The 21,288-nt window shown below is 41.5% G+C and overlaps 2 protein-coding genes across 6 annotated transcripts in view; one reads left to right on the top strand and one right to left on the bottom strand.

Moving 5' to 3' along the window:
• Positions 1–1,153: 1,153 nt before the first annotated feature.
• Positions 1,154–13,985, bottom strand: RIOK3 (RIO kinase 3). Its single transcript, XM_075494505.1, has 13 exons — positions 13,825–13,985; positions 12,595–12,716; positions 11,588–11,733; positions 11,354–11,458; positions 9,819–9,928; positions 8,959–9,102; positions 7,947–8,074; positions 6,600–6,788; positions 5,952–6,111; positions 4,864–4,944; positions 4,686–4,775; positions 4,294–4,401; positions 1,154–2,753 (listed from the first exon to the last, which is right to left on the bottom strand). Exons 1-13 carry the CDS (start codon positions 13,876–13,878, stop codon positions 2,652–2,654), a joined length of 1,539 nt encoding a protein of 512 aa, XP_075350620.1. The 5' UTR covers positions 13,879–13,985; the 3' UTR covers positions 1,154–2,651.
• A 3,739-nt stretch (positions 13,986–17,724) lies between these two features.
• SLC35D4 (solute carrier family 35 member D4) overlaps positions 17,725–21,288 on the top strand; it is a 58,470-nt gene continuing 54,906 nt past the window's right edge. For 3 of the 5 annotated variants that reach the window (XM_075494508.1, XM_075494509.1, XM_075494506.1), the window contains exons 1-2: positions 17,726–17,890; positions 20,269–20,315. In XM_075494508.1, coding sequence (XP_075350623.1) covers positions 17,819–17,890; positions 20,269–20,315 — 119 coding nt within the window. In that variant the 5' untranslated portion in view covers positions 17,726–17,818. Of the gene's footprint in view, positions 17,891–20,268; positions 20,316–21,288 lie in introns of all 5 variants that reach the window. The other 2 variants (XM_075494510.1, XM_075494511.1) reach the window with 1 other exon arrangement.

Here is a 21,288-nt window from a genome sequence, read left to right as displayed (position 1 = left end):
CGCCATCAAACAATTCTATGTTAACTAGAGAGGACAAGTATTTCCAGAAGATTTCAAGTGCCTTAAAGTTTATCATTTTCCACAAAATCAAAAATTCATTGCATGTTAGCCAAAAGCTTAGTTAATCCAAGGTCAAAATTTAAGAAATTTTACTGACGTTTAGCCTTCTCCTGCTTCCCCATAGGACAGGAAGAGCACTTTCTACAATTGCAATAGGAATATTAAGGTAGTAGAAAGAGAGGCACGTGGTGGGGGAAATCAGCAGACAAGTATGTAAACACACAACTGGAAACTACTGTGATAGTTTTAGAATTGGCCATTAGAATAGTCACAATGTCAGAAAAGTTAATTAATTGGCTTAATTAATAATGGCTTAACAATGAAAAAATCTAGATTTACTTCTAAGACTATTTGCTTGATAATAATCCTAGAACCTTTTATTTGAACCTTTTATTTGAATTAAAGGACTCAGGACAATGCTTGGTTTAGCAACTTCTTCCTTGTTTTCAATCACTTGACAATGTGCCCAGACGTCTTCAAATCTCAAAGCAAATTCCTGAGCCAGTTTTGCTGCTGGAAGTGAAAAGATGTTGAGGCAATATAATAGCTTTAAATCATAGACTTGAGGACCATTGCTTCATTTATTTGGTTTTTTTGTGGTTTTTTTTAATCTGATAGACAGATTTTAGAAAGAAATTAAAAATGACAGGAACAACTGCATCTTCAGTCCAAGCACAACGATACAAGCAGGTGTCTCTGTGTCAAATGACAGCTCAAAAAAAAACACCCTCCCCTCACTTCCCCTTATTTCTGCTCTGTCTTCCTCTCACTTGATGCAAATATCTGTAACAATCAACATCCTTCCTAGACAAGCACGTTGTAAGGCATTAGCAACTGCTTTGAGATATTTTTTCCCCCCAAGAAATGTTACAGTATCGAACCTTGTAATAAGCCTAGAATAGGACAATCCTTTTCTTTTTAAAAGCCTTCTCCTCTGAAGGAGATTTGGTTATATTTGACAACAGAAGCTGTCAGTCTTCCTGATGGGGTTAGATAACCGTAGCACCTCCCTCTCAGTACCTAGTCTGTTCTTTCCCTGATACCGTTATTTTGGGCAACTGTTTCACTGAGCAATTAGGAATAGACTGAAGTATCCAAAAGACATAAATTCCTTTATTTCAGAAGTAAATGTCTAAGTTAGAAAAGGGAAGAGGATCTAAGTACTAGGATGAAACTGGCAAAAAGGCCAAGGTTGTTTACTGGTTATGTAGCACCCACCAAAACAGTCATTCTTCTATTGTTATAACAAACTAGTGTAGTCCTACCCTAACACTGCTTTAGTGCACAACTGAGGATCAATGAAGGCCTGTATGATGCAAAGAACCACACAAGAATACCACCACAAAATCTTAAGGTTTTACTTCGCCACCAGTTTTCCAACCAAAAAAAATCACTTTCACAGCACACTGTGAGAATGTCACATGTAGTAACAGTATATTCTGCTTGATAAAAGAGCAGCATCAGAAGCAGCAGAGTTAAAAAGAAGTTGATCAGAATTTCTTAATTCTGTCACTACATCAGTCCATCTTTAGAGGTGTTGTTTTGGAGAGAAAAGTTGCTAGATTTTTAGAAAGACTGACATTAAGAATAAAAGCATGAGAAAAAGACAAATTTGAGTATTCTTTTTGCACTAGCAAGCAACAAGCTTTGTTTAAAAATAATGATGATCAATATTTAGTTTTCCTAGTTTATTATTATCTTCGGGGTGAGTAAGAATGTTTGATGTTCTACCCAGGATTTCAGTTTACACAGGATTATTATAGAGAATTTTTTTTTTTTTTGCTTGCACTGAGTTCTTAGAACTACTTGCATATTCAGAGTGAAGCTAACTGAACTTACTCTTTGTAACACAACTTGGATACAGCCCTCAGGATTTCCTGGCATGCCACCAAAGAAGTCCTCTGCTGGTTGGATTCAAATATGTTTCTCATGTAATACCCAATTGTATTTACAGAGATAGTTAGAGCCACATTCCACGTACTTCAAATAAAAAGGTCCAGACTTTTGCACATATAAAGACATTGGTTTGTTAAATTAACATTTTTATCTGATTGCAGCGCATAGTTTGACTTTCCATTTTTCCCTTGGTGGAGAAGGATGAAAGGTTCACTGACATTGTGTCCATACAAAATTTTTAATTAGTTTTTCAATTAGCAATAGGGAAAAAAAAAAAAAAAAAGAGGGACTATCCTAGTGTGCTTTCCCACTAAATACTTCAGATGATCTAGATGATTTAAAAATTTTTTTTTTTTTTTTGAACTAAAAGTTCTGAATCATGGAAAATATGACCACCTCAGCTACATTAGTCTAATGTAACTGGGCAACTGGTGAAGTTGTCAGACCATCTGAAGAGGCAGTGACAGTCCATTCTCACAGTGCCAGCCTGATGCGTGGGCCAAGTAAAAAAAAAAAAAAAAAAAAAAAACCAAACAAACCACTGAGGCATCACCGTATGCTCGCTGTGTTTTCCATTTTGGTATTCCCAGTCAACCACTCTCTCTTGACATTGGTAGCTGACGTTTACCACTGCACCAACATAGTTAGAAGCAGTAAATTCGTGTTTCATTTCGTTAGCAGCTATACACTCAGTGCTATTCATCATATATAGGTGGGTCTCCATCACTTGAAAACATTGACAGTTTCTTTCCATGATTCTGCACATGATCTTCATTCATCTTCTCCAAAGCTTCAATCTAGAGAGCCAAAAATAAATCCATGCTGAAATCATAAAACCACACCTGTGCCAGAATGTTTCTAAACAGCATTAAAAGGTAGCTTTAGATGACTGATCAGGTATATCCAATATTGCTATGTCAAAGAGTCAGTCACATGTATGGAGCACCATACTTTGGAGGTACAGCTTGAAACATCTATTCTCAACAGGTTAGTAAAAGGAGTAGCACTCCGTTACAGTTTCATGCTATGTAATGAAATGCATGAGTTGCAGGGAGAACTGGATGATTCTTAAGACTTCAGCTGTATTCCCTGAAGTACAGAAGCATCCCTTTCTCCAACTCTGAACACCTCTACTGTAACTCAGCCAATCCATCAGCATTGGAGAAATTCCAAGTAACACTAAGATTACAAATCCACTGCAACCATTTTTAACGGTGAAAGTTGAAGACAACTTTATACTTCAATGTTTTGTGCAATCAAAGTAACACAGTACAGTAGCTTATTTTGATCTTCAGATTGTTATGGTTGGATTACTTTCTCTTTTGTACTCCAGGGGAGATAATTGTTGTTACTAGCGACTAAAATCAAAGTCTGAAGTTTAAGGATGGGCTGCTCAAATTCACCTCTATGTAAACAGCAACGCAAGTCTTTCCCATAAAACTTTAAGCACAAAAGATGACATAAAACAAAAAAAAAACCAAAAAAACCCAACCCCACACCCCAATGCTCACAACACAGTCAGTGAGGGAATTAGTTTTTGCTTGATTAACTGGTACATAAGGATTGTGGAACAGTGACATTGCATTCCCTTTATCTCTTCCTCACTTTGAGGATCTACCCCAGGAGTTAACCAGTTTCAAGCTCCCACCTACTACATGCTGGACTAGCATAAACCTACACTGTTATTAGCAATCAAGTGGAGTAGAATTGCCATGTTGTCCTTACTTTAGTTAGTAAATATGGAATGTTTGACAACTTATTTTTATAAATGTCTGATATCAGGATGCACGCCTTGAGGAGTTACAGCCAAAATTTGAAAATTAAAAGCCAAAGGTGACCAAAGATTCCTAGTCCATACTTACATTAGCATGATTTTAGGCTTGAAAATTGAAAATGCTAGCCTAAACTTTTAACTTCAAGTAAGTTAACATCTAAAACATGAAAAACAAGCAGCAGAATAATTATTATTTTTAACTCAGCTTTCCTTTCTCTGTGCAACCTTTAACATATGTAAGGAAAGGCAACAAAGCTAGCTTTTAAACTAAAACAGATCACTAAATTTTCCTTAGCACTGAAAGAAGCAATTATATGCAACATGAAGCCTTCTATACTTGGGAGCAGAGGGATCAGGAAAAGGGGTGGAGAGGTGTGTAATCTGAGTTTCTGAAAACATTTGTACTAGGTTGAAATAATCAAGTTTTGAAAAAGAGATGCAGAATCATTGCTGAAATTATACTCGCACACACTAATCATACAAACTAAACCTGGAGAGTTAAGGTATTACAATAGCTACTATAGCTAGCCAAATTAAAATCTTAGACACAGAGAAAGCTATACCTCTGCTTGGAAGTCTACTTCATTGTCAGCTGTAATATTTAAACCTGAGACAGCATTGAAGAGTTCACGCTCATTAAGTGCTTCTGTCACACCTCCTTTCTGGAAGAACTAGTCAATATAAAAAGCACACGTTAAACACTTTACTACACAAAACAAAATATTCCTTTTCCTTCCCCAAGTTACAACTACAATATTTAGTCAAAATGTCATTTTTGCTTTTGTTTGCTTTCAGAGAACACCATCAGTATGGACAATATGCAAGAGTAATCTTATATGTGGTGGTGATCATTTTTTACGGAGTTGTATCGGCTGATCTTTAGTTAGCTCTGAATTGATTTTTATCTTGGAAAACATTCAGCATAACAGAGGAGTGTCAGATGAAGAAGGCCTACCTGTGAAACATTCCTACAGTCTCTGAATAAAAACTCAAGTCCATGAGGATGTGTTGGCTCCACAGACTGACTGACATCAATAAGCCAGACCTGTGGTCACAGAGAGAGAGCAATTCACTTCGTATTAACATTTCACATTAGATGAAACCTTTCCTTCCCACATTAAGAATAAGCTCACCTTCCCATCATGCCAAAGCATGTTGTATTCACTCAGATCTGCATGGACCAGGTTGCACTCCTTATACAACTGTTGCATCATCTGCAAGGAACCAAATTAATGAATGAATGAAGTACACTATACTCCAAATAAGTATCGTTTGCATGACTATAACAAAAAAAAAAAAAGCCTTTCCCCATCATCCACCCAGTTTACATAATTTTTTTCTAAGTCTTCAATAAAGTTCCATACAGGGAATAGCAGTTTTGGTAAACTGCCAGTAAACAAAGCTTTTATCACTGAGCTTAGCTTTGGCAAGTCAGAAGAATCAGTCTGGTAAACTCACGTCAACTCTGCCCACCAGTTCAAGTGCATGAGACAGATAAACACGTTCTCTAAATAATACCTGTCATTCTCACCCCTAACACACAGGAAATAAGTCTCCCAGTTTTAGATCGTGAATCCTAACTAGTATGTGTATTCACTTAAAACATGGTTGTGTTGCTCTACTGGTCTCAAGGTTTGAGGCACAGACCATTCATATTATCAAGCTCCTGGGTTGGATGGTTGGATTTTTTAATGTCTATAATGTAATAGTAAGTGGACAGTTAGCAGGTACATGTTTGAACCAATTACAGCAGATAATAGGAAAGCAAAGTATCCACCATGCAATATTCTAATTCATTCTCTGATTTCTAGATTTGCTAAAGAGGGGGGTGGGTAGGGGACTACCCACTGGAGAGTGCTTAAGCATTTTAAATTAAGCATTCAGTAAGACCAGAAAGACTTCAGAGAACTTTCTAAACCACATACTGCTTCTAGGAAAGGAGGGCTACTTGCTCATAATTCTTCTACTGCGAAGTATCTGTTTGTCATCAATTTCCAGCAGGTTTTCCGCTCACATTAAGATTCAATTTATTTTTTTTTAGTGCATAATTTCTTATTTATTCTAAGTCATACACTAAACAGCACCAAAATAAGCCTTTGGACTCCATATCTTACAAGTGATGCAAGCATCCTGAAAAGTAAATAAATACCGATTTGTCCTTTAAGTTATTCCCCTAAAAGAAAACACAACCCAGGATTGGAGGAGAAATCAGCAGTCTTACATCAAGAATCTGATAGTAGGCCTTTTTCATATCTTCACTACTAAGTGTTACATCCTTTAGTTTAGGAGCTGGGATTTGATCCTGGCCAATGAAAGACATAACCAAGACGTGCTTCTTAAGGATAACCACTTGAGGACAAGGAATTCCTGCATTTTGCATTCTGTGGATCAGAAAATAGATACCGATTAAGAAAAACAAAACCAAACCCCCAAAACCCTACAGTTCTAGTTCCTGCTTGCTCATTTTCAATGTTAGAGAGCTGTGAGAAACTTGATCCAGAATCAAAAAGTCTTTGAAACAAACCAAATTGAAAACTGAATAAATACATATATTTTTCACAATATTTTATATAGGAAAATTCAGAACTTAAAGTCATAAGTGGGTCTAAAAATGCTCACTGAAAACTAATCACTTTTACAGCTAGAGCCTGTTAACTTCATGAGCTTGTAAATTCTGCTGCCAAATCACTGAAGATGCTGACAATTCATTAAACTGTAAGAAAGTAGAGACTTATTCAATCTGTGCCAGGTTGTATATTATTTAGACTAAAAATCAAATCTAAACTCCTACCCAGATGTAGTGTATCTTCCTTAAACAGAGAATAGGAAACCAACAGGCATTTGGCAACTACACTTTTTTTTTCTTTACCTTGTTAAGTTATGCATTTCTTTCTCAGCCCACATACGAATAATCTTCCGTGGATTCAATTTACTGAAGCGGTCTTTAAATCTGTAGTCATCCTTAATGTACTTGTCACGGTTCTTGAATTCATTAAGAGTTGTTTTAAACACTTTGATGGCACATTCTGGAGGTATAACTTTATCTTCAGTTGCACTTCTCATGGAAAAAGTCAAATATATAACAAAGTTAACTATTCGCACCATTACAAGCAAATGCATGGTTTTGGTTTATTTTTTTAAAATATTGCAAGATACAGCGATTTTTAATATAAGAGAGGAAAAGATCTGATTTTCTATCAAATTTGGAAGCCAATTCAAGTTAAGTTTATAACCGTTCTATGATTAAGCTTATATATGAATGTTTGGGGTTTGGCATTTTGATTATATGTTGCTTATCAAATAGGTTGCATCTCCCAATCTGTTAATGTTTTACTTAAATGTCATAGCTAATAACAGCCCTGTTAATGGATGTACTTGCTTCAAGAAATTACAAGTGAAAAAAGTCTTGCATCAGAACAATAATGGTAGTATCACAATGTTTTGCTAAGCACGACAAAGGTATTGCCCATTGAATAATACTAAGCAAAAGAACACTCCTGAGCATCATTCAAGCAAAGGTCAATTAAAAAAAAAAAAAAGGCAGGCACATCTTTTCTTTTCTCCCCACCCCCAACTTAACCTCTCTCTCGACATCTCTAAATAGATTATCTCTATTTGGGTTTTATTAGTTCTTCCTTAACTCACTTTAAACCAGTGGTGTTTCAATGCACTACAATCACTACTAACGTACTACAATCCTTCCAGTGTGGTAGTCTTTAAAACTGGACTCTTGCATGATTTGCAAAGTGAACAGCATCCCAACACTATTCTCAAGGTAACCCAAAAGTAACAAACAGCACCTTCACTGAACTGCACAGATGGAGCTGATAATACAGCGGTCTATATGGAAAGACAATCTTCAAGTAGCTGAAGATCATCACGACAGCTCTGTAGTCTGGGGCAGTCTGGTGGAAAGAGTTCCTCAAAATCTCAAGACTTCTTTTTTATAAAAGGAATACATATTTTGCCACAGAAAGCTGTAGTGGATTTGTCCCTGTTCATTAAATGGTCTCCAAGGAGGGAAGTGAGGATTTTTTTACTTTACAATTGGTACCATTTGGTTTCCAGATTTTATTATTATCTGCATATACCTGAATACAAACTTCAAGTCTTGGGAATGAAAAAAGTGCAGATTGTTCAAATATTTTTGTGGTTTCTGCTTTTTAAGCCATCTCTGGTACTTAAAGCTACTGTCAGTAACAAACAATATACTTACTTTCCTCCATACGCATGAAAAACAACAGATTCTTTTCCTGTGCTGATGCAGCCTGTGATGGTCTCCAGCATCCCAGCATTGACCATCTTGTACAGAAGTAAACGTGTTTTAGGATCCACTGCTTTCTCCTACAGGCAAGAAATGAATACTCAATTCATTAAAATAATTCTTTGCTTTACAGTGAGTTTAGAGTATTTATATACTGCAAGTGTTCAACTAGGGGGAAAGAATAATGTATTAAGAGCATTCTCTCAATTGATAGAGAGAAAAAAAAAAAAACCACACAAAGAGATGAAGCAAAGCCAAACTGCTCCAGCACTGACATCTTAAGATTTAATACTCTCAGGTGCCTTATCAGCTGTGTAGCACACAGTATTTTACCAAGTCCACAGTACAGACTGTGGCTCAAGACCACTTTCTACAGTGTTTTCCAAAAGTCTTTACAAATCATGAATCAAAACATCCCAAATATTATATTCCTTTTATATCAGTAACAATAAAATAAAGTGAAACACCCAAATTTGAAGAAGTCCACAGCAGGAATTACCAGAGGCCCTGCTCTAAACTCACCCATAAAGCATATCAACTGACTTCCTAAATTATTCAGTCACAGTTTACTTGGTCACCTCTTCTTCCTGAAACCTGCTATGAAGACAGATATTTGTAGCCACATGGTTCAGCTGCAGAGGATTAGTCCTCTGGATGGTTTCTATAAATAATTTCTAGGCGGTTTATTCGTTGTAGCTGATTAAGAGACGAGTTTAGAAAGACAAAGAGAAAAAAAAATGGAAGCTGCTTGCTCTTATTTTGATATGGCTCTCACAGTAATGCAGCTCAAATAAAGACAGCCTTTTTCTAGTAGGAGCTGGCTGATACCACCTCCTTCAGCAATGTTAACATAATATTGCTTAACTGTTTTACTAAAAATGGAATGTTTCAAGAAGTTACCAAAACAGTGTTCAGCTGTTACACAAGATAAAAAGTATAGAGAGAGACTTTCTTAAAGACATACAGCAGTGGAGTGCTCCTTCTTTTCATGGAGTCTTGCACTTCGACGTTCCTCAGAGTATGCATGTTGCTTTAGGGCATTGAAGACTTGATTTGACAGCTTTAAGTCCATCCCGATTCCATCCCCAACTTGGAATTCAGGTGCAAACTACAAGTAAAAATAATAGAAATGTAAGCATTGTTACTAGCAGACACAAAAATTGGCACAAGCAGAGATTTCTCATTCTGATTTGAAAAAACCTAGGGTAGATTAGGACCTATGTGAAACCCACTTTGTGTAATGTCACTATGTTAAAAAACATATTGCTCTAAACTCAGAACTCAAAGTTCTGCCCAAAATTACATGAGATTACCTAACATCCTGTAAAAATGGCACTTGCAGCATTTCCTTATTTGCAGAAGTTGCACCAGTTACATTACAGAAAAACAAAAGGTATGTACTATGGATAAACAGACTGAAAAGCTGTAAGTCAAAAAATTGACTGAAAATAAGTTACTTGGCTCATCAGGCAAAATGAATTTAAAAAAAAAATTAGGTTACACGATAGCTATGCTTCTCAAAAACAGCCTTGGTGTTTTATTTGCCTGTGTACCAAACTTGCTGATATTTTTTTTTTGCCAAAACAGTTCTGTGCAAATTCTTGAATCATGGTCATTAACAAACTATTATTAAACAAAAAACCCACACAACTCAAACTGCCAGTTTGAATAACTAATCCAAATATTGCATTGCTTTCATCCGGTGAAAAAAAATAATAATCAGCAGCATATACAGTAGCACAGATGGACAAGCATTAGTTCTTTGGTTGAATTACAGCATTCCAGTTTTACACACAAAATAAGCTTCCCTAAGTTTTCACTTACATTTTCCATGCGAGCAGTGTTCTTTCTTCCACATACCACTTCATCATGTTTAGTAGTAATGTCTTTTCCTTTTCCTATAAAGCCCTTTCTTGGTGTAGTGGTAGGTTTATCTGCCAGCAGTGAAAAAAATAAATCAAACTTTATATCTAAACAAACGTAACTGATGCTCACAAAGGTTCCACAATGCTCACTAACGCAACATAAATTTATGTATTAAACAGAATAAAATACTTCAATTGTGTGATCTTAATGCAGCCTTCTCTCTTATCCTAAACATGAGAGCCTCTTTCGCTATGTTATGACTGACTTTTATATCTTCTCTGGGGTGTCAGACACACTTGTGGCACGTTAAAGACAGGAACATTCAGTGTCACGTGCAGATGCCCCTAGCCAAGTGTAGATGACAGATATGCATACCCCGCAATACTTTACACGTACAATAGTTATTTTGCCAGATTCAGCCACCGAAGCCAATATACTGGCAGACAGAAGCCTGAAGCATTAGGCAGGAGTGTTGATCTGCTTGAGGGTAGGAAGGCACTACAGAGGGATCTGGGCCCATCAATCCAGCCTGTCGAGGCCAATTGTATGAGGTTCAACAAGGCTAAGTGCCAAGTCCTGCACTTGGGTCACAACCACCCCATGCAACACTACAGGCTTGAGGAAGAGTAGCTGGAAAGCTGCCCAGCAAAAAAGGACTGGAGGTGTTGGTTGACAGCCAGCTGAATATGAGCCAGCAGTGTGCCCAGGTGGCCAAGAAGGCCAATAGCATCCTGGCTTGTATCAGAAACAGTGTGGCCAGCAGGACTAGGGAAGTGATCGTCCCTCTGTACTCGGCACTGGTGAGGCTGCACCTCGAATACTGTGTTCAGTTTTGGGCCCCTCACTACAAGAGAGACATTGAGGTGCTGGGGCGTGTCCAGAGAAGGGCAACGAAGCTGGTGAAGGGTCTGGAGCACAAGTCTTATGAGGAGCAGCTGAGGGAACTGGGGCTGTTTAGCCTGGAGAAAAGGAGACTGAGGGGAGACCTTACTGCTCTCTAAAACTACCTGAAAGGAGGTTGTAGCCAGGTGGGTGTTGGTCTCTTCTCCCAAGTAAGAAGTGATAGGACAAGAGGAAATGGCCTCAAGTTGTGCCACGGGAGATTTAAACTGGATATTAGGAAAAACTTCGTCACGGAAAGGGTTGTCAAGTATTGGAACAGGCTGTCCAGCGAAGTGGTTGAGTCACCATCCCTGGCAGTATTTAAAAGACGTGTAGATGTGGTGCTTAGGGACATGGTTTAGTGGTGGGCTTGGCAGTGCTAGGTTAACAGTTGGACTCGATGATCTTAAAGGTCTTTTCCAACTTAAACGATTCTATCATTCTATGTTCCAAGTTACCTGCCCAACTTCCTGCATAACACCTCCCAATTAGGTGACCTGATTTTCCATACAACTGGTATGCCTCCTTACGTTCAAAAAACCTAATTTAACTATGTCATATTCTTAGGTCTATTAACTGAAGAAATTGTATTGTTTAAAACTGCCACGTACCTGCTCTATAAGGATCATGTCGGGTATCCTGCCAATCAACCTCATCTTCTGAGCTGTCACTGTCATAGGGATGCACCTTCCGATAATTTTCAAAGGATATGGAGACTTGAGAAAAAAAATAAAAAAAGCATGTCCATGATTATCAGGGATTTGCTACTTCCTCACAGCTCTGTGAACTTAAGCAGAGTGCCAAGAATATCTTCAAAGCAAAAGTATTTCTTCTGATGAGGGTACCTTTGCTATCGCCATTGATCTTCTTCTCTTCACGCCGAAGCTGTGCATCATATTCCCTGTCAAATTCCATCTGCAGCATCTGAGCTAGCATTAGGTCACTAGAAGTGTCAATATTTTCTCCTGTAATAAACGGTCCTTCAGCAACACTATGTAAAATGGAAACAGAAATTTAAAAAATTAAACACAGTAACCTAAACAGAAACACCGCTTTATACCATTTCATCACTCTATACAAAAGACTTCATGCAGAGCTGCATAGAAACTAATGGATCCCAACTGCCTGCCCCCCCTTCCAAGCCAACACTGTATATTAATAGAGCATGACTTCATTTCTCTTTGCCACTCCTTTACAATGCAAATATTACTTAAACTTTTACTTGTTTACCATTCTGTAAGAAGCATTAGGCTCTACTTTTAAGATGCCCTTCGTGAAAGAGAAAGAAGGCATGCAGGTGTATGTATACACATATATTTATATATTTTTATAAATAAATAAATACAATTTTTTTAAAAACCCAAACAAACAGTGTTGCTTCTTTGCTCCACTTCACAGAAAAGACCGTAGGCAAAATTTGTATGAGTTTAGAACTAGTAAGCTCTTGGCCTATGTTTAGAGCTTCCAAGTATTAGGAGGACACAGGTGATACATTTGACAGTTCTCGAAATAACATTGTACAGTGTTAACAAGAGTCTCTAAAAGGGAAGAAAAAAAACCCCGTTTCTGACAACATTTCTCAAAATGTAGCTTACAGACTGGCTTAAAGCACCAAAACAATGTGAAGGAAACATCAAGAAGGAAGGAAGGGTGACAGAGAAGAGAATCTAAGGAAGAGTTTTAAGTGGGGAAGCCATCTTCACTGAAAAAGACCTGAAGAAGCAGAGTTAGGAGGTAACAGGCAAAGCATTTACTATATTGCTACGCATTAAGCACATTGTAAGAAAATGCACAAGAGATAGAAGATGGCTTTCACAACTGTGGAGATCACTAATCCAGGATTTAAACTTACGCAACCACTTCAGGAAAAGCAGCATTTTCTTCTTCCAGCTGCAGCTCTTTTGCCAGCTGTTCACTCATGACATCAGCAAGGGAACACGATATTGATGTTGTGTTAGGGGCTCCCCACGGACACTGTAAATAAACATTTTATTCCAGTCAGCAAGAAATGCAGTGACAACACAATAATCAGGATAATTAGCTATCGCTGGCTCTAAAATAAACTCATATAATCTTATAAGAGCTTGTCTTCTACAGACACTCAGGGAAGTATGATGAACTAAAGTACAGAAAATACCTCAGGGAGTAGTTTCATAAACTCAATAGGGAGAACTGCGATTGAAAGGATGTTGATAGTCACTTACTAATGGGGGGGGGGGGGAAGAGTCAGTTTGTCAGTGTCACTACCCTCTGAAGACAGAGGCAAAACCTTCCCAGAAAGTTTGCTTACAAGTGTGTACACACAGTCCATATAAAACTTCTCTTGGAATAACACGATATTAATGGCCTATGCACAGCTTCCTCCCCCATTTCTAGAGCCCTGAAAGGACAGTCATCACAAACATCCCCTCAAAAACACAGAAGCACGCACACAACTTTGCCTGGGGAGGCGGGGTTGGGAAATGATGCATCCAACCAAGTTGTGACTCACTGCCTACCGCCTTGATAACCAAACTCACTTAGATCCAATTCCCTGCTCACCAACAGAGCCTGGAGAGAAGCAACTCATTTATCAGGCTCTAACAGCAGCGCTCTCCACCGGGAAGATATTTGCTAGCAGCACTGAACCACGCCATACCCTGTCCAGCGCGGCTCGTCACTCACTTAGGCAGCGGAGCCAAGCGCTCAGTTTGCCAAATAACCGCGACCCTTGTTTTGTTGACACCACTTCACAGCGTCCTCTCGGCGGCCTCAGCCCGCTCAGAGGACGGCAGGCGGGAGAAGCGCAGCCGCGTACCGGAGTTCCCTACGTGCCTGCCCCCCTGCCGTGAGGGAAGGTCGGCCGGAGACGGTGACCGTGCCCCGCCGTGCCGTTGTCTCCCTCCACCCCCGCGGAGTCAGGCCAGCGGCGGCCGCACTTCTACGGCCCCGGAGGGTCGAGGTGCCGCGGGCGGCCGTGGGGTGCCGGACACAGCCCCGCGGGCCGCCGCCGCGGCCTTGCAGCGCCCAGCCGCCGCCGTTAAGGCCCGTCGGGCCGCCGCGCCGGGCCTGCGCCCGCGCCCCCCGCCCAGCCCGCGCTCACCTTGCTCTGCCAGGCGGGGCCCGGCCCGGCGTCGGCGACTCCCACCGGGTCCATCTGCGCATGCAAGGGCGGGCGGCACGGCGACAGCAGCGACGGGGGCTCTGCTCACGGCAGCGACGCTCGGAATGCGAAACCTTCCGGGTTCTCCCCCGTTCTCTTACCGTCACCTGCCGTCAGGCTCCCCATTGGCCGGCGGCTCGGGGCCTCACCCGCCTTTCCGGTGATGTCACCGGGGCGCCCGTGGCGTCACCGGCGGACCCCGGAGCCTCTGGGGACTGCCTGTGAGTTGAGGCGGCGGGCCGGCCGCCCGCACCCCGGGAGCGAGTGGGTAGCGCTGGGTGCGAGGGCGATGGCAGGCTGCCCGCGGAGCCGGTGCTGACGGAAAAACAAATCGGGTGAAATTAGATCGGTGACGTTTGCTTTTATCTAAGGAAGTAACCAAGGGAAGGGGAAAAACAAAAAACCCATAAGCGAACAAATTCATTTGATCCTGATCCCATAGCTCACTGTAAATACAAGATTAAATACTCCGCATGTGATCTGACACCCATTACACCTCAGTTTTATATCTAATGTTTATCTGGAAAACAGTATTGTGATTAAAATGCCCTGTTTCCAGGACCGGGGCAACTGGATGGTGTTTTGCCACAGTACAGTCATGTCTGACGCCTGCTCGTGCAAGTTTCCCAACAGGAAGGAAGCGATGCCTAGAAACCTCCTCAGACCTGGCTCAGCACCAGCTACCGGAGGTACCTGCAGATGTAGACTACTGTGCCGTCACAGCGCTGTTGATAACCAGAAAACCAGCCCAGCAAAGCTGGCTGGCTCCAAGAGCAGGAGGGGTGGTAAGGGGTCGTACAGCCCCTGCGGCATCACCCAGGCTGCTCAAAGTTCCCTGTTACACACCTAGCAAAGCCCACGCTGCCAGGGCAGGCCCAGCAAAAGCCACTCTCATCGACCGTTAGGCATGCAAGAATCAGCTTGGTCAGCCAAAGTTCATCTAATTTGTCCTTAACAGCCTGCAATGACGTAAGACATTGTGCTCTCCCAAGACAATCTGTTGAGCATTCGCTACTTCAGAAAGTCCCCAACTAAAGGGCGGACGGTTTGGAAGAGGGTAGGGACCCAGGTCGTAACGCCTGCCTCAGCTACGCACAGCCTGCAGGCATGACACAGGCGTGTGCCACGGAGACGGCTTAGGCTGGTGATGCCGTACCAGTGTGGTTCTTATCCTGTCTGCCCTTAGCCCTGGCAGAAAGAGATTATTTCTTTCCCTTTGCAGCCGCCTTTTGCGGTGTGAAGATTGCTGCCATGCCCCCTTCAATCTTCTTTGGCTAAATTTATCAGTTTTATAAATGAGCAGGATGTCAAAGCAATGTCCTGCCCCAAGAAAATCATTACTCTGGCACAGCTGCACAAGCACTGATTAAGAAAATGAGTTTGGTAGTTTTTGATTCAAAAAGACATTAACATTAATATTCCTATGTCTTTTTATTAAGTTTTTAATTTTCAGAAATAAGTCTTCTGTATTAGTCTCTTAAATATTACCTGATTAGGCCTTGATCCCACGACCTCTTACATGAATGGATCAAGCTTTGAACTGAATTATATTAAGAAGAAATGTTCTGTAAAATGACATGTAAACAAAATCATTTGCCACACATTCACGTCTCCTAATAATAATAGTTAAAAATCTAGCTAGGGCAGAAACTCCCCTTCATATTACTTAAAATAATTCCAAAGCTGTATAGCAATTATTTAATATGTAATTCAAGTTAGTTGTGATAAACAACATTGGCAGAAATTTATATCTTCATTCTTAATCCCTCACTGTAAGTGGCTTACAAGAATTCAAACCTGCCTCTGCATCTTGCTGTAGGAAGGTATATCATCTTTGCCTGGGTCTCCCATTTTAATACGAAATACTGCAAGAAACACAGAGAGAGATATCACTGTAATATTCTGCATGAAGATGATACTCCACTAAAATAAAAAGTCAAAGATACTCTTATCACATGCTTACATTAGTCTTTGTAGATACCTGTAAACTTCTCTTATTCTTTTTTAAAGCTTTACAGGCTGAGTTTTTGGCACAATGCAAAGTTACACCTTTGTTTGCAAAGTACACATTTGACATGCTTACATAAACACAGGCTCTGCAAAGCTGTATCACCTACCCTGCCATCTCTACTGCATCTGTTACGGTGGCATGTCAGTAATCTCTGTAGGCCTGGATGGACCAAACCTTTCAGCACCGGAAATCCAATATCTGTTTTGGGCCACCTCCTTGCAAACCAGATAGGATTGCATCTGATGGACCAAAATGCTTGAATTTGTTTTGGTGCAGTGGAGACTGTTCAGCTGTCGTGCTCTGTCTGCTGACTTTTGTCTTTTGAGGCTAAGTGTAGCAGGTTAGACTGGCTTATTTTGTGGGTTGGATTTGGCCTCTGGTCTACCAGTTAGTGCCCCCCTCACTCCCCAGTTTAGGCCACGCTCAGTTCCTTATTTATGCTGCTTTGCTCTGTCCTCTAAAAATAGGGTGTATGTGTACAGAGGGAGCCCTGTACTTTGCATTACCTGAGCAAAGCGAAGGTGAGAACTGCAGAGATAGGGCCTTGCTAATACCAGATCTTGGAAGAACGAGGCTTACCTAGGCCATAATAAAAGAACGCCCAGTAATCGTGACTAGATAGGGCGTGTCTTTCATGGCTTCTCTACCTCCCTGGGATATTTATAGTTTACACCAATGAATCATAGAATCACAGAATCATAGCATAGTTTGGGTTGTAAGGGACCTTTAAAGGTCATGTAGTCCAACCTCCCTGCAATGAGCAGGGACATCTTTAGTTAGATTAGGTTGCTCAGAGCCCTGCCCAGCCTGACCTTGAATGTTTCCAGGGATGGGGCATCTACCACCTCTCTGGGCAGCCTGTCCCAGTGTTTCACCACCCTCACCGTAAAAAATGTCTTCCTTATGTGGAAGAATGGTTAAGTGAAAAAGGACACAGCTTAATTGATGTGAGCAATCCAGCCTTTGATGGGGCCTGGGAGCCAGAGATCAAGGTGAAATTCCCTTGAGAACAGCAGAAGGAGTACTTGGTAAAGCAAGATAAGCGGGACTAAGCCTGGGAAAGTGCTGATAAACCCCCCTTTGTGAACAGTGCGTGAACGGCAACTTTGTACCAATCATATAATTGTTTTAAGCGCGTGGACAAGTATAGTTATCCAATAGAATAGTCGCTGTTAGCGCGTGCTTTGCTTAGCTTCTATATAAACCTGTTAAGTAATCTGAATAAACGAGAACGACCATACTCATATTGAGATTCATCGTTACTCCGGGTCCGTCTCCCACTCCGACATCCTTATATCTAGTCTGAATCTATCCTCCTTTAGTTTAAAACCATTACCCCTGGTCCTATCGCAACAGGCCCTGCTAACGAGTCCCTCCCCGTCTTTCCTATAGGCCCCCTTTAAGTACTGGAAGGCTGCTATAAGGTCTCTCTGGAGCCTTCTCTTCTCCAGGCTGAACAACCCCAGCTCTCTCAGCCTGTCCTCATAGGAGAGGTGCTCCAGCCCTCTGATCATCTTCGTGGCCCTCCTCTGGACCCACTCAACAGCTCCATGTCTCTCCTGTGCTGAGGACCCCAGAGCTGGACGCAGCACTGCAGGTGGGCTCTCACCAGAGCGGAGTGGAGGGGCAGAACCACCTCCCCCGACCTGCTGGCCGCGCTTCTTTTGATGCAGCCCGGGATACGGTTGGCCTACTGGGCTGCGAGCGCACACTGCCGGCTCACGCCCAGCTTTCCACGCACCGGCAGCCCCAGCCCTCCTCCGCGGGGCTGCGAGGCGGCAGCACCGGCCCTTTAAGGAGGCGGCGCCCGGCGGTGGGAGCCCGGTGCCCATTGGCGCGGCCGCGGCGCTACGTGTCGCTGCGATGGCCGCCGCCCGCCGGGCCCGGGCGCTGAGGCGTTCGCGGCGGGGCGTGCGGTGACAGATGTATTTGAAGAGGCCGGCGGGCGGCCTCGCCTTCTGCCTCTTCTATCTGGCGTCCTGCTTCACCAACAAGGTGAGGGCGGGCGCGGAGCCACCCCGGTCTCGGAGGGGCCGGGGCCGGGCGAGGGGGAGGGAAACGCGGGGGCGCTGGGCGGTTCATCCGCTGTAGCAGGAGAGCGGGGGGCTGCGCCTGAGAGGGCGAGGTAAGTGTAGGGACCCAGGAGGAGGAGGAGGAGGAGGAGGGATGGTGCTCTCTGCTTGCTCTGCCCGACTCAGGGAGAGCCGGCGGGTCAGCCCTTCCCGGAGGAGGGCTACCCCACGAGTGAAAAAAACCCCCGGCATTTCAACCCAAAGGCCCACCGCCGCCCATCCCCGTGTGCACTCGTAATTGACAGCGTAGCTGTCTTCTGCGGGTCTCGTTTTTCTGTGTGTGACATCTTTACCCTTCCACGACACATACGTTTCAATACTGGCGTATTTAGGAGAGTAAAAGGGTGACATCGTATTATTCAAACGAATGAAATGTTAGTTACAGAGCCAGAAATGATGCTGCTTTGAAAGCATCAGTGATGCTGAATGTATTTTATTATTGGGTATCTAGCAACCACTGAATGAATGCACAGTCATGCACAGCAGAAAATCTGTTAATTGCAACAATAATACCAAGTGTCCAAGGGAAAAATCCGAAATACTCAAAGCAGTGTAGTAGTAGTGAAACAAATATTAACTTCCATGGACCCTTTGACAGTTTAATTAACCTGCAAATTAAGGACCTGAAGTCTGTGCAACTTAATTGCCTGTTGGTATTGCTGAAAGGTCTAAGCAGAAGGAGAAGTAGGCTGAAGATGGCCACATTGTGAATAAAATTGTGTAGCTTAAACATAGTTTGAAGTAGTTTGTTCACTCTGGGAGGAAGAGATAGAGTAACTACTCCTTGCTGTCCTATTTATTAGAGAATGTATCTGTGCTTCTGGTGCAGATTTCTGAAATAAAAGATGTTTTTGAAGCAACTAGGGTATGGATTTCCAGAGGGAGAGTTAGAGAAAAGCAGCATTTTAGAGGTGAAAATGAAATCTCTTCTCAGCATCGGCCACTGGGTTCTGTTCAAAGGTACACTTGCCATTAAGGATGCCCAGAAGTAGACTGAAGTCCAGACGTGAAGCAAAGTTCATAGGCAGAGATGATACACTTGATTTGACAGACTGCTATGAGCAGTGATTAGTTAAACAGAAAGGGGCTAGAAGAGCTGCCAGATTGCATCATGCATTGGAAAAGGTATTTGGCTTAACTATACTTGAGAGGAAGTTGGAAGGACTTTGACATAGGGCCTCCATTTTCAAACCTGAATGTAGGTTTTAGTGTAATAAAGTTAAAAATAACCAGAATATACACCTTTCAGTTGTTGCAGGTGGTATGTAAATGCAAACAGAGGTATGGACATGTGCAGGTATATCGTCCAGATTTAAAACTCATGTGGCAGTTCAGACAAGTGTATGTGTAACATGACCCTTTATGAATCAACATGCCTTGTCTCTGTATAATGATGCCAGCTTCTTAGCGGCACCCCACACACCTAAAAACTGGACCTTGCAAAGTGCTCAGCACAGTTTCCTCTCTGTTGAAAGCTTTCAGTTTATCTGTTTGCCATTGACAACTTCTGCTGGCTCCTGGAAGGAATGGCAGGTACCTTTCCTTCCCTCTGAGGAAGCTTCAGTCATTCTTCTCCTTTGCAGAAATAGTATTTATATACTTCCATTACGGGAAGTTGTTAGATCCTGATATACACATCGAAAGGCATATGTATTTCTGCCTCATATTTACACATATACGTATGTAGTGGGAAAAGACACGAGCATCCATATGCACAGACCCTGACAAAACTTGCTAAAGCAGTGACACAGAGTCTTTGCTTTTTTTCCCCCCATATATTACATCTCCAAAGGGCTTTATTTTACTTAATATTTGCTTAATATTTTACACAAAATGGTGTGTGAACAGAATATTAGGTCTGTAAGATGAATTAATCATCAGGAGACAATTATGTTAAGATTATTGGTCTTAATTGTGCTAAAGGTTGCCTCTGTGGTATGATATGATTTCAACTTACAAGTGCTTATGTCTTTTTGTTCCTGTTAATCCTTTTCCCATTCAGTGTGATGCATGGATGTGCTCAGAAAGTGAAAGAGCAATTCAGAAAGTAGCCTTCTGTCCATCGTTCAGTGTGTCTGCTCCCATACCTCATGTACTTTAGTGTCTGCTACCTTCCACAGTGACTGGGGCAGTGTCCAGCGGTTCTGGCGTGGGAAGAGAAATTACTGAAAACGCTTTTTGTCTTTTTATTTTTCTTTATTTTGGTAGAAACTTTTTGTGTTTTGTTGCTCTCGTGGTTGGTTGTTAATGTTATAATGCTGTAGGTGTTTGATGTCCATTAATTTGGTATTTGTTTTCCAGTATGTCCTGTCTGTCCTGAAATTTACCTACCCTACCCTTTTTCAAGGGTAAGTACTGTTTTAAGAATACAGTTGTTTGAAAAATTACTTTAGTCAGTAAATGTCTTGCTGTTCTATGCTGAAGCTAACTTTAGTACCTCTTGTCATTACTGGCTTTTGCTGTCTAGAGAGCTTACTTCATGAAGCCTTAGTAAGGCATTCGTTAATGTGTCTTGGTTAATTTTTAAACATCATGATGGTGATGTAATTAAGATATATAGACTCCATAATTTCTCATTTTTCTGAAAGTCTTAACACTTCAGCATAGAAAAGTAGCAATTATAGTACAGCCTGTCTTCTTTGGAAATAGCACTCATGGATAATGCGCAGTTGTGTATTCTTTCACTATGCTAATGAAAACCAACCTTAAACCCATGTTTAGGCATACACAAATACCATGTTGCTTATTTTCATGCTTAGCCTTTGTTGTAACTCTTCATCACAAGTCACTATCATATCTTAATGATTGTAATGAGAAATTTAATGTTTTGTCAAATATCCATATATACCATCAGTGCTGTTAATAATTTGTGAGACATTTAGTGAAAATCTGGCTTCTTAGAGTCAAGACTTCCCCCATTTGTTCTTCTGAGATAATGGTAAAGTCTGCAGACACTGGATATCTTTAATTCCTTTACTGCTGCTTAGCATGGCTTATATTTCTGCCTGACGTGCAGCCCTAGGACTGCAATCAACTCTAGGAATAATTGCCTTGGGAATCTCAATTTTCTTTGAGTGTACTCAGCTCTTTTAAATAAGCAACGAATGCTTTCTCCAGTTCTGACACACACAGAGACTGTCTCTTGGACAAGGCTTTTATCATATGGGGAAAGGGTTTTGAGTAATGTATGTAAAATACAAGTGTGGTGAATCAACAGTAAAAAAGCATATTTCAATGGCAAGCAACTGCCTTATGGTATCTGTGTTACCAGTTATTTCCTTTTTCTATTATTTGGAAATGCATCTCAGCATCTTAATATTT

The sequence above is a fragment of the Mycteria americana genome, chromosome 2, assembly GCF_035582795.1.
Source record: "Mycteria americana isolate JAX WOST 10 ecotype Jacksonville Zoo and Gardens chromosome 2, USCA_MyAme_1.0, whole genome shotgun sequence".
NCBI classification, from domain to species: domain Eukaryota; kingdom Metazoa; phylum Chordata; class Aves; order Ciconiiformes; family Ciconiidae; genus Mycteria; species Mycteria americana.
This window is presented reverse-complemented; position numbering and strand designations above follow the sequence as displayed.

Excerpts from the sequence above, each read along its gene's own strand:
- RIOK3 (XM_075494505.1), bottom strand. The coding sequence starts at position 13,878 with ATGGACCCGGTGGGAGTCGCCGACGCCGGGCCGGGCCCCGCCTGGCAG. Across the intron at positions 11,459-11,587 it reads GATCAATGGCGATAGCAAAG|TCTCCATATCCTTTGAAAAT; the intron begins GTACCCTCATCA and ends TTTTTTCTCAAG. Across the intron at positions 8,075-8,958 it reads AGAAGGAGCACTCCACTGCT|GAGAAAGCAGTGGATCCTAA; the intron begins GTATGTCTTTAA and ends TCTTGCCTGTAG.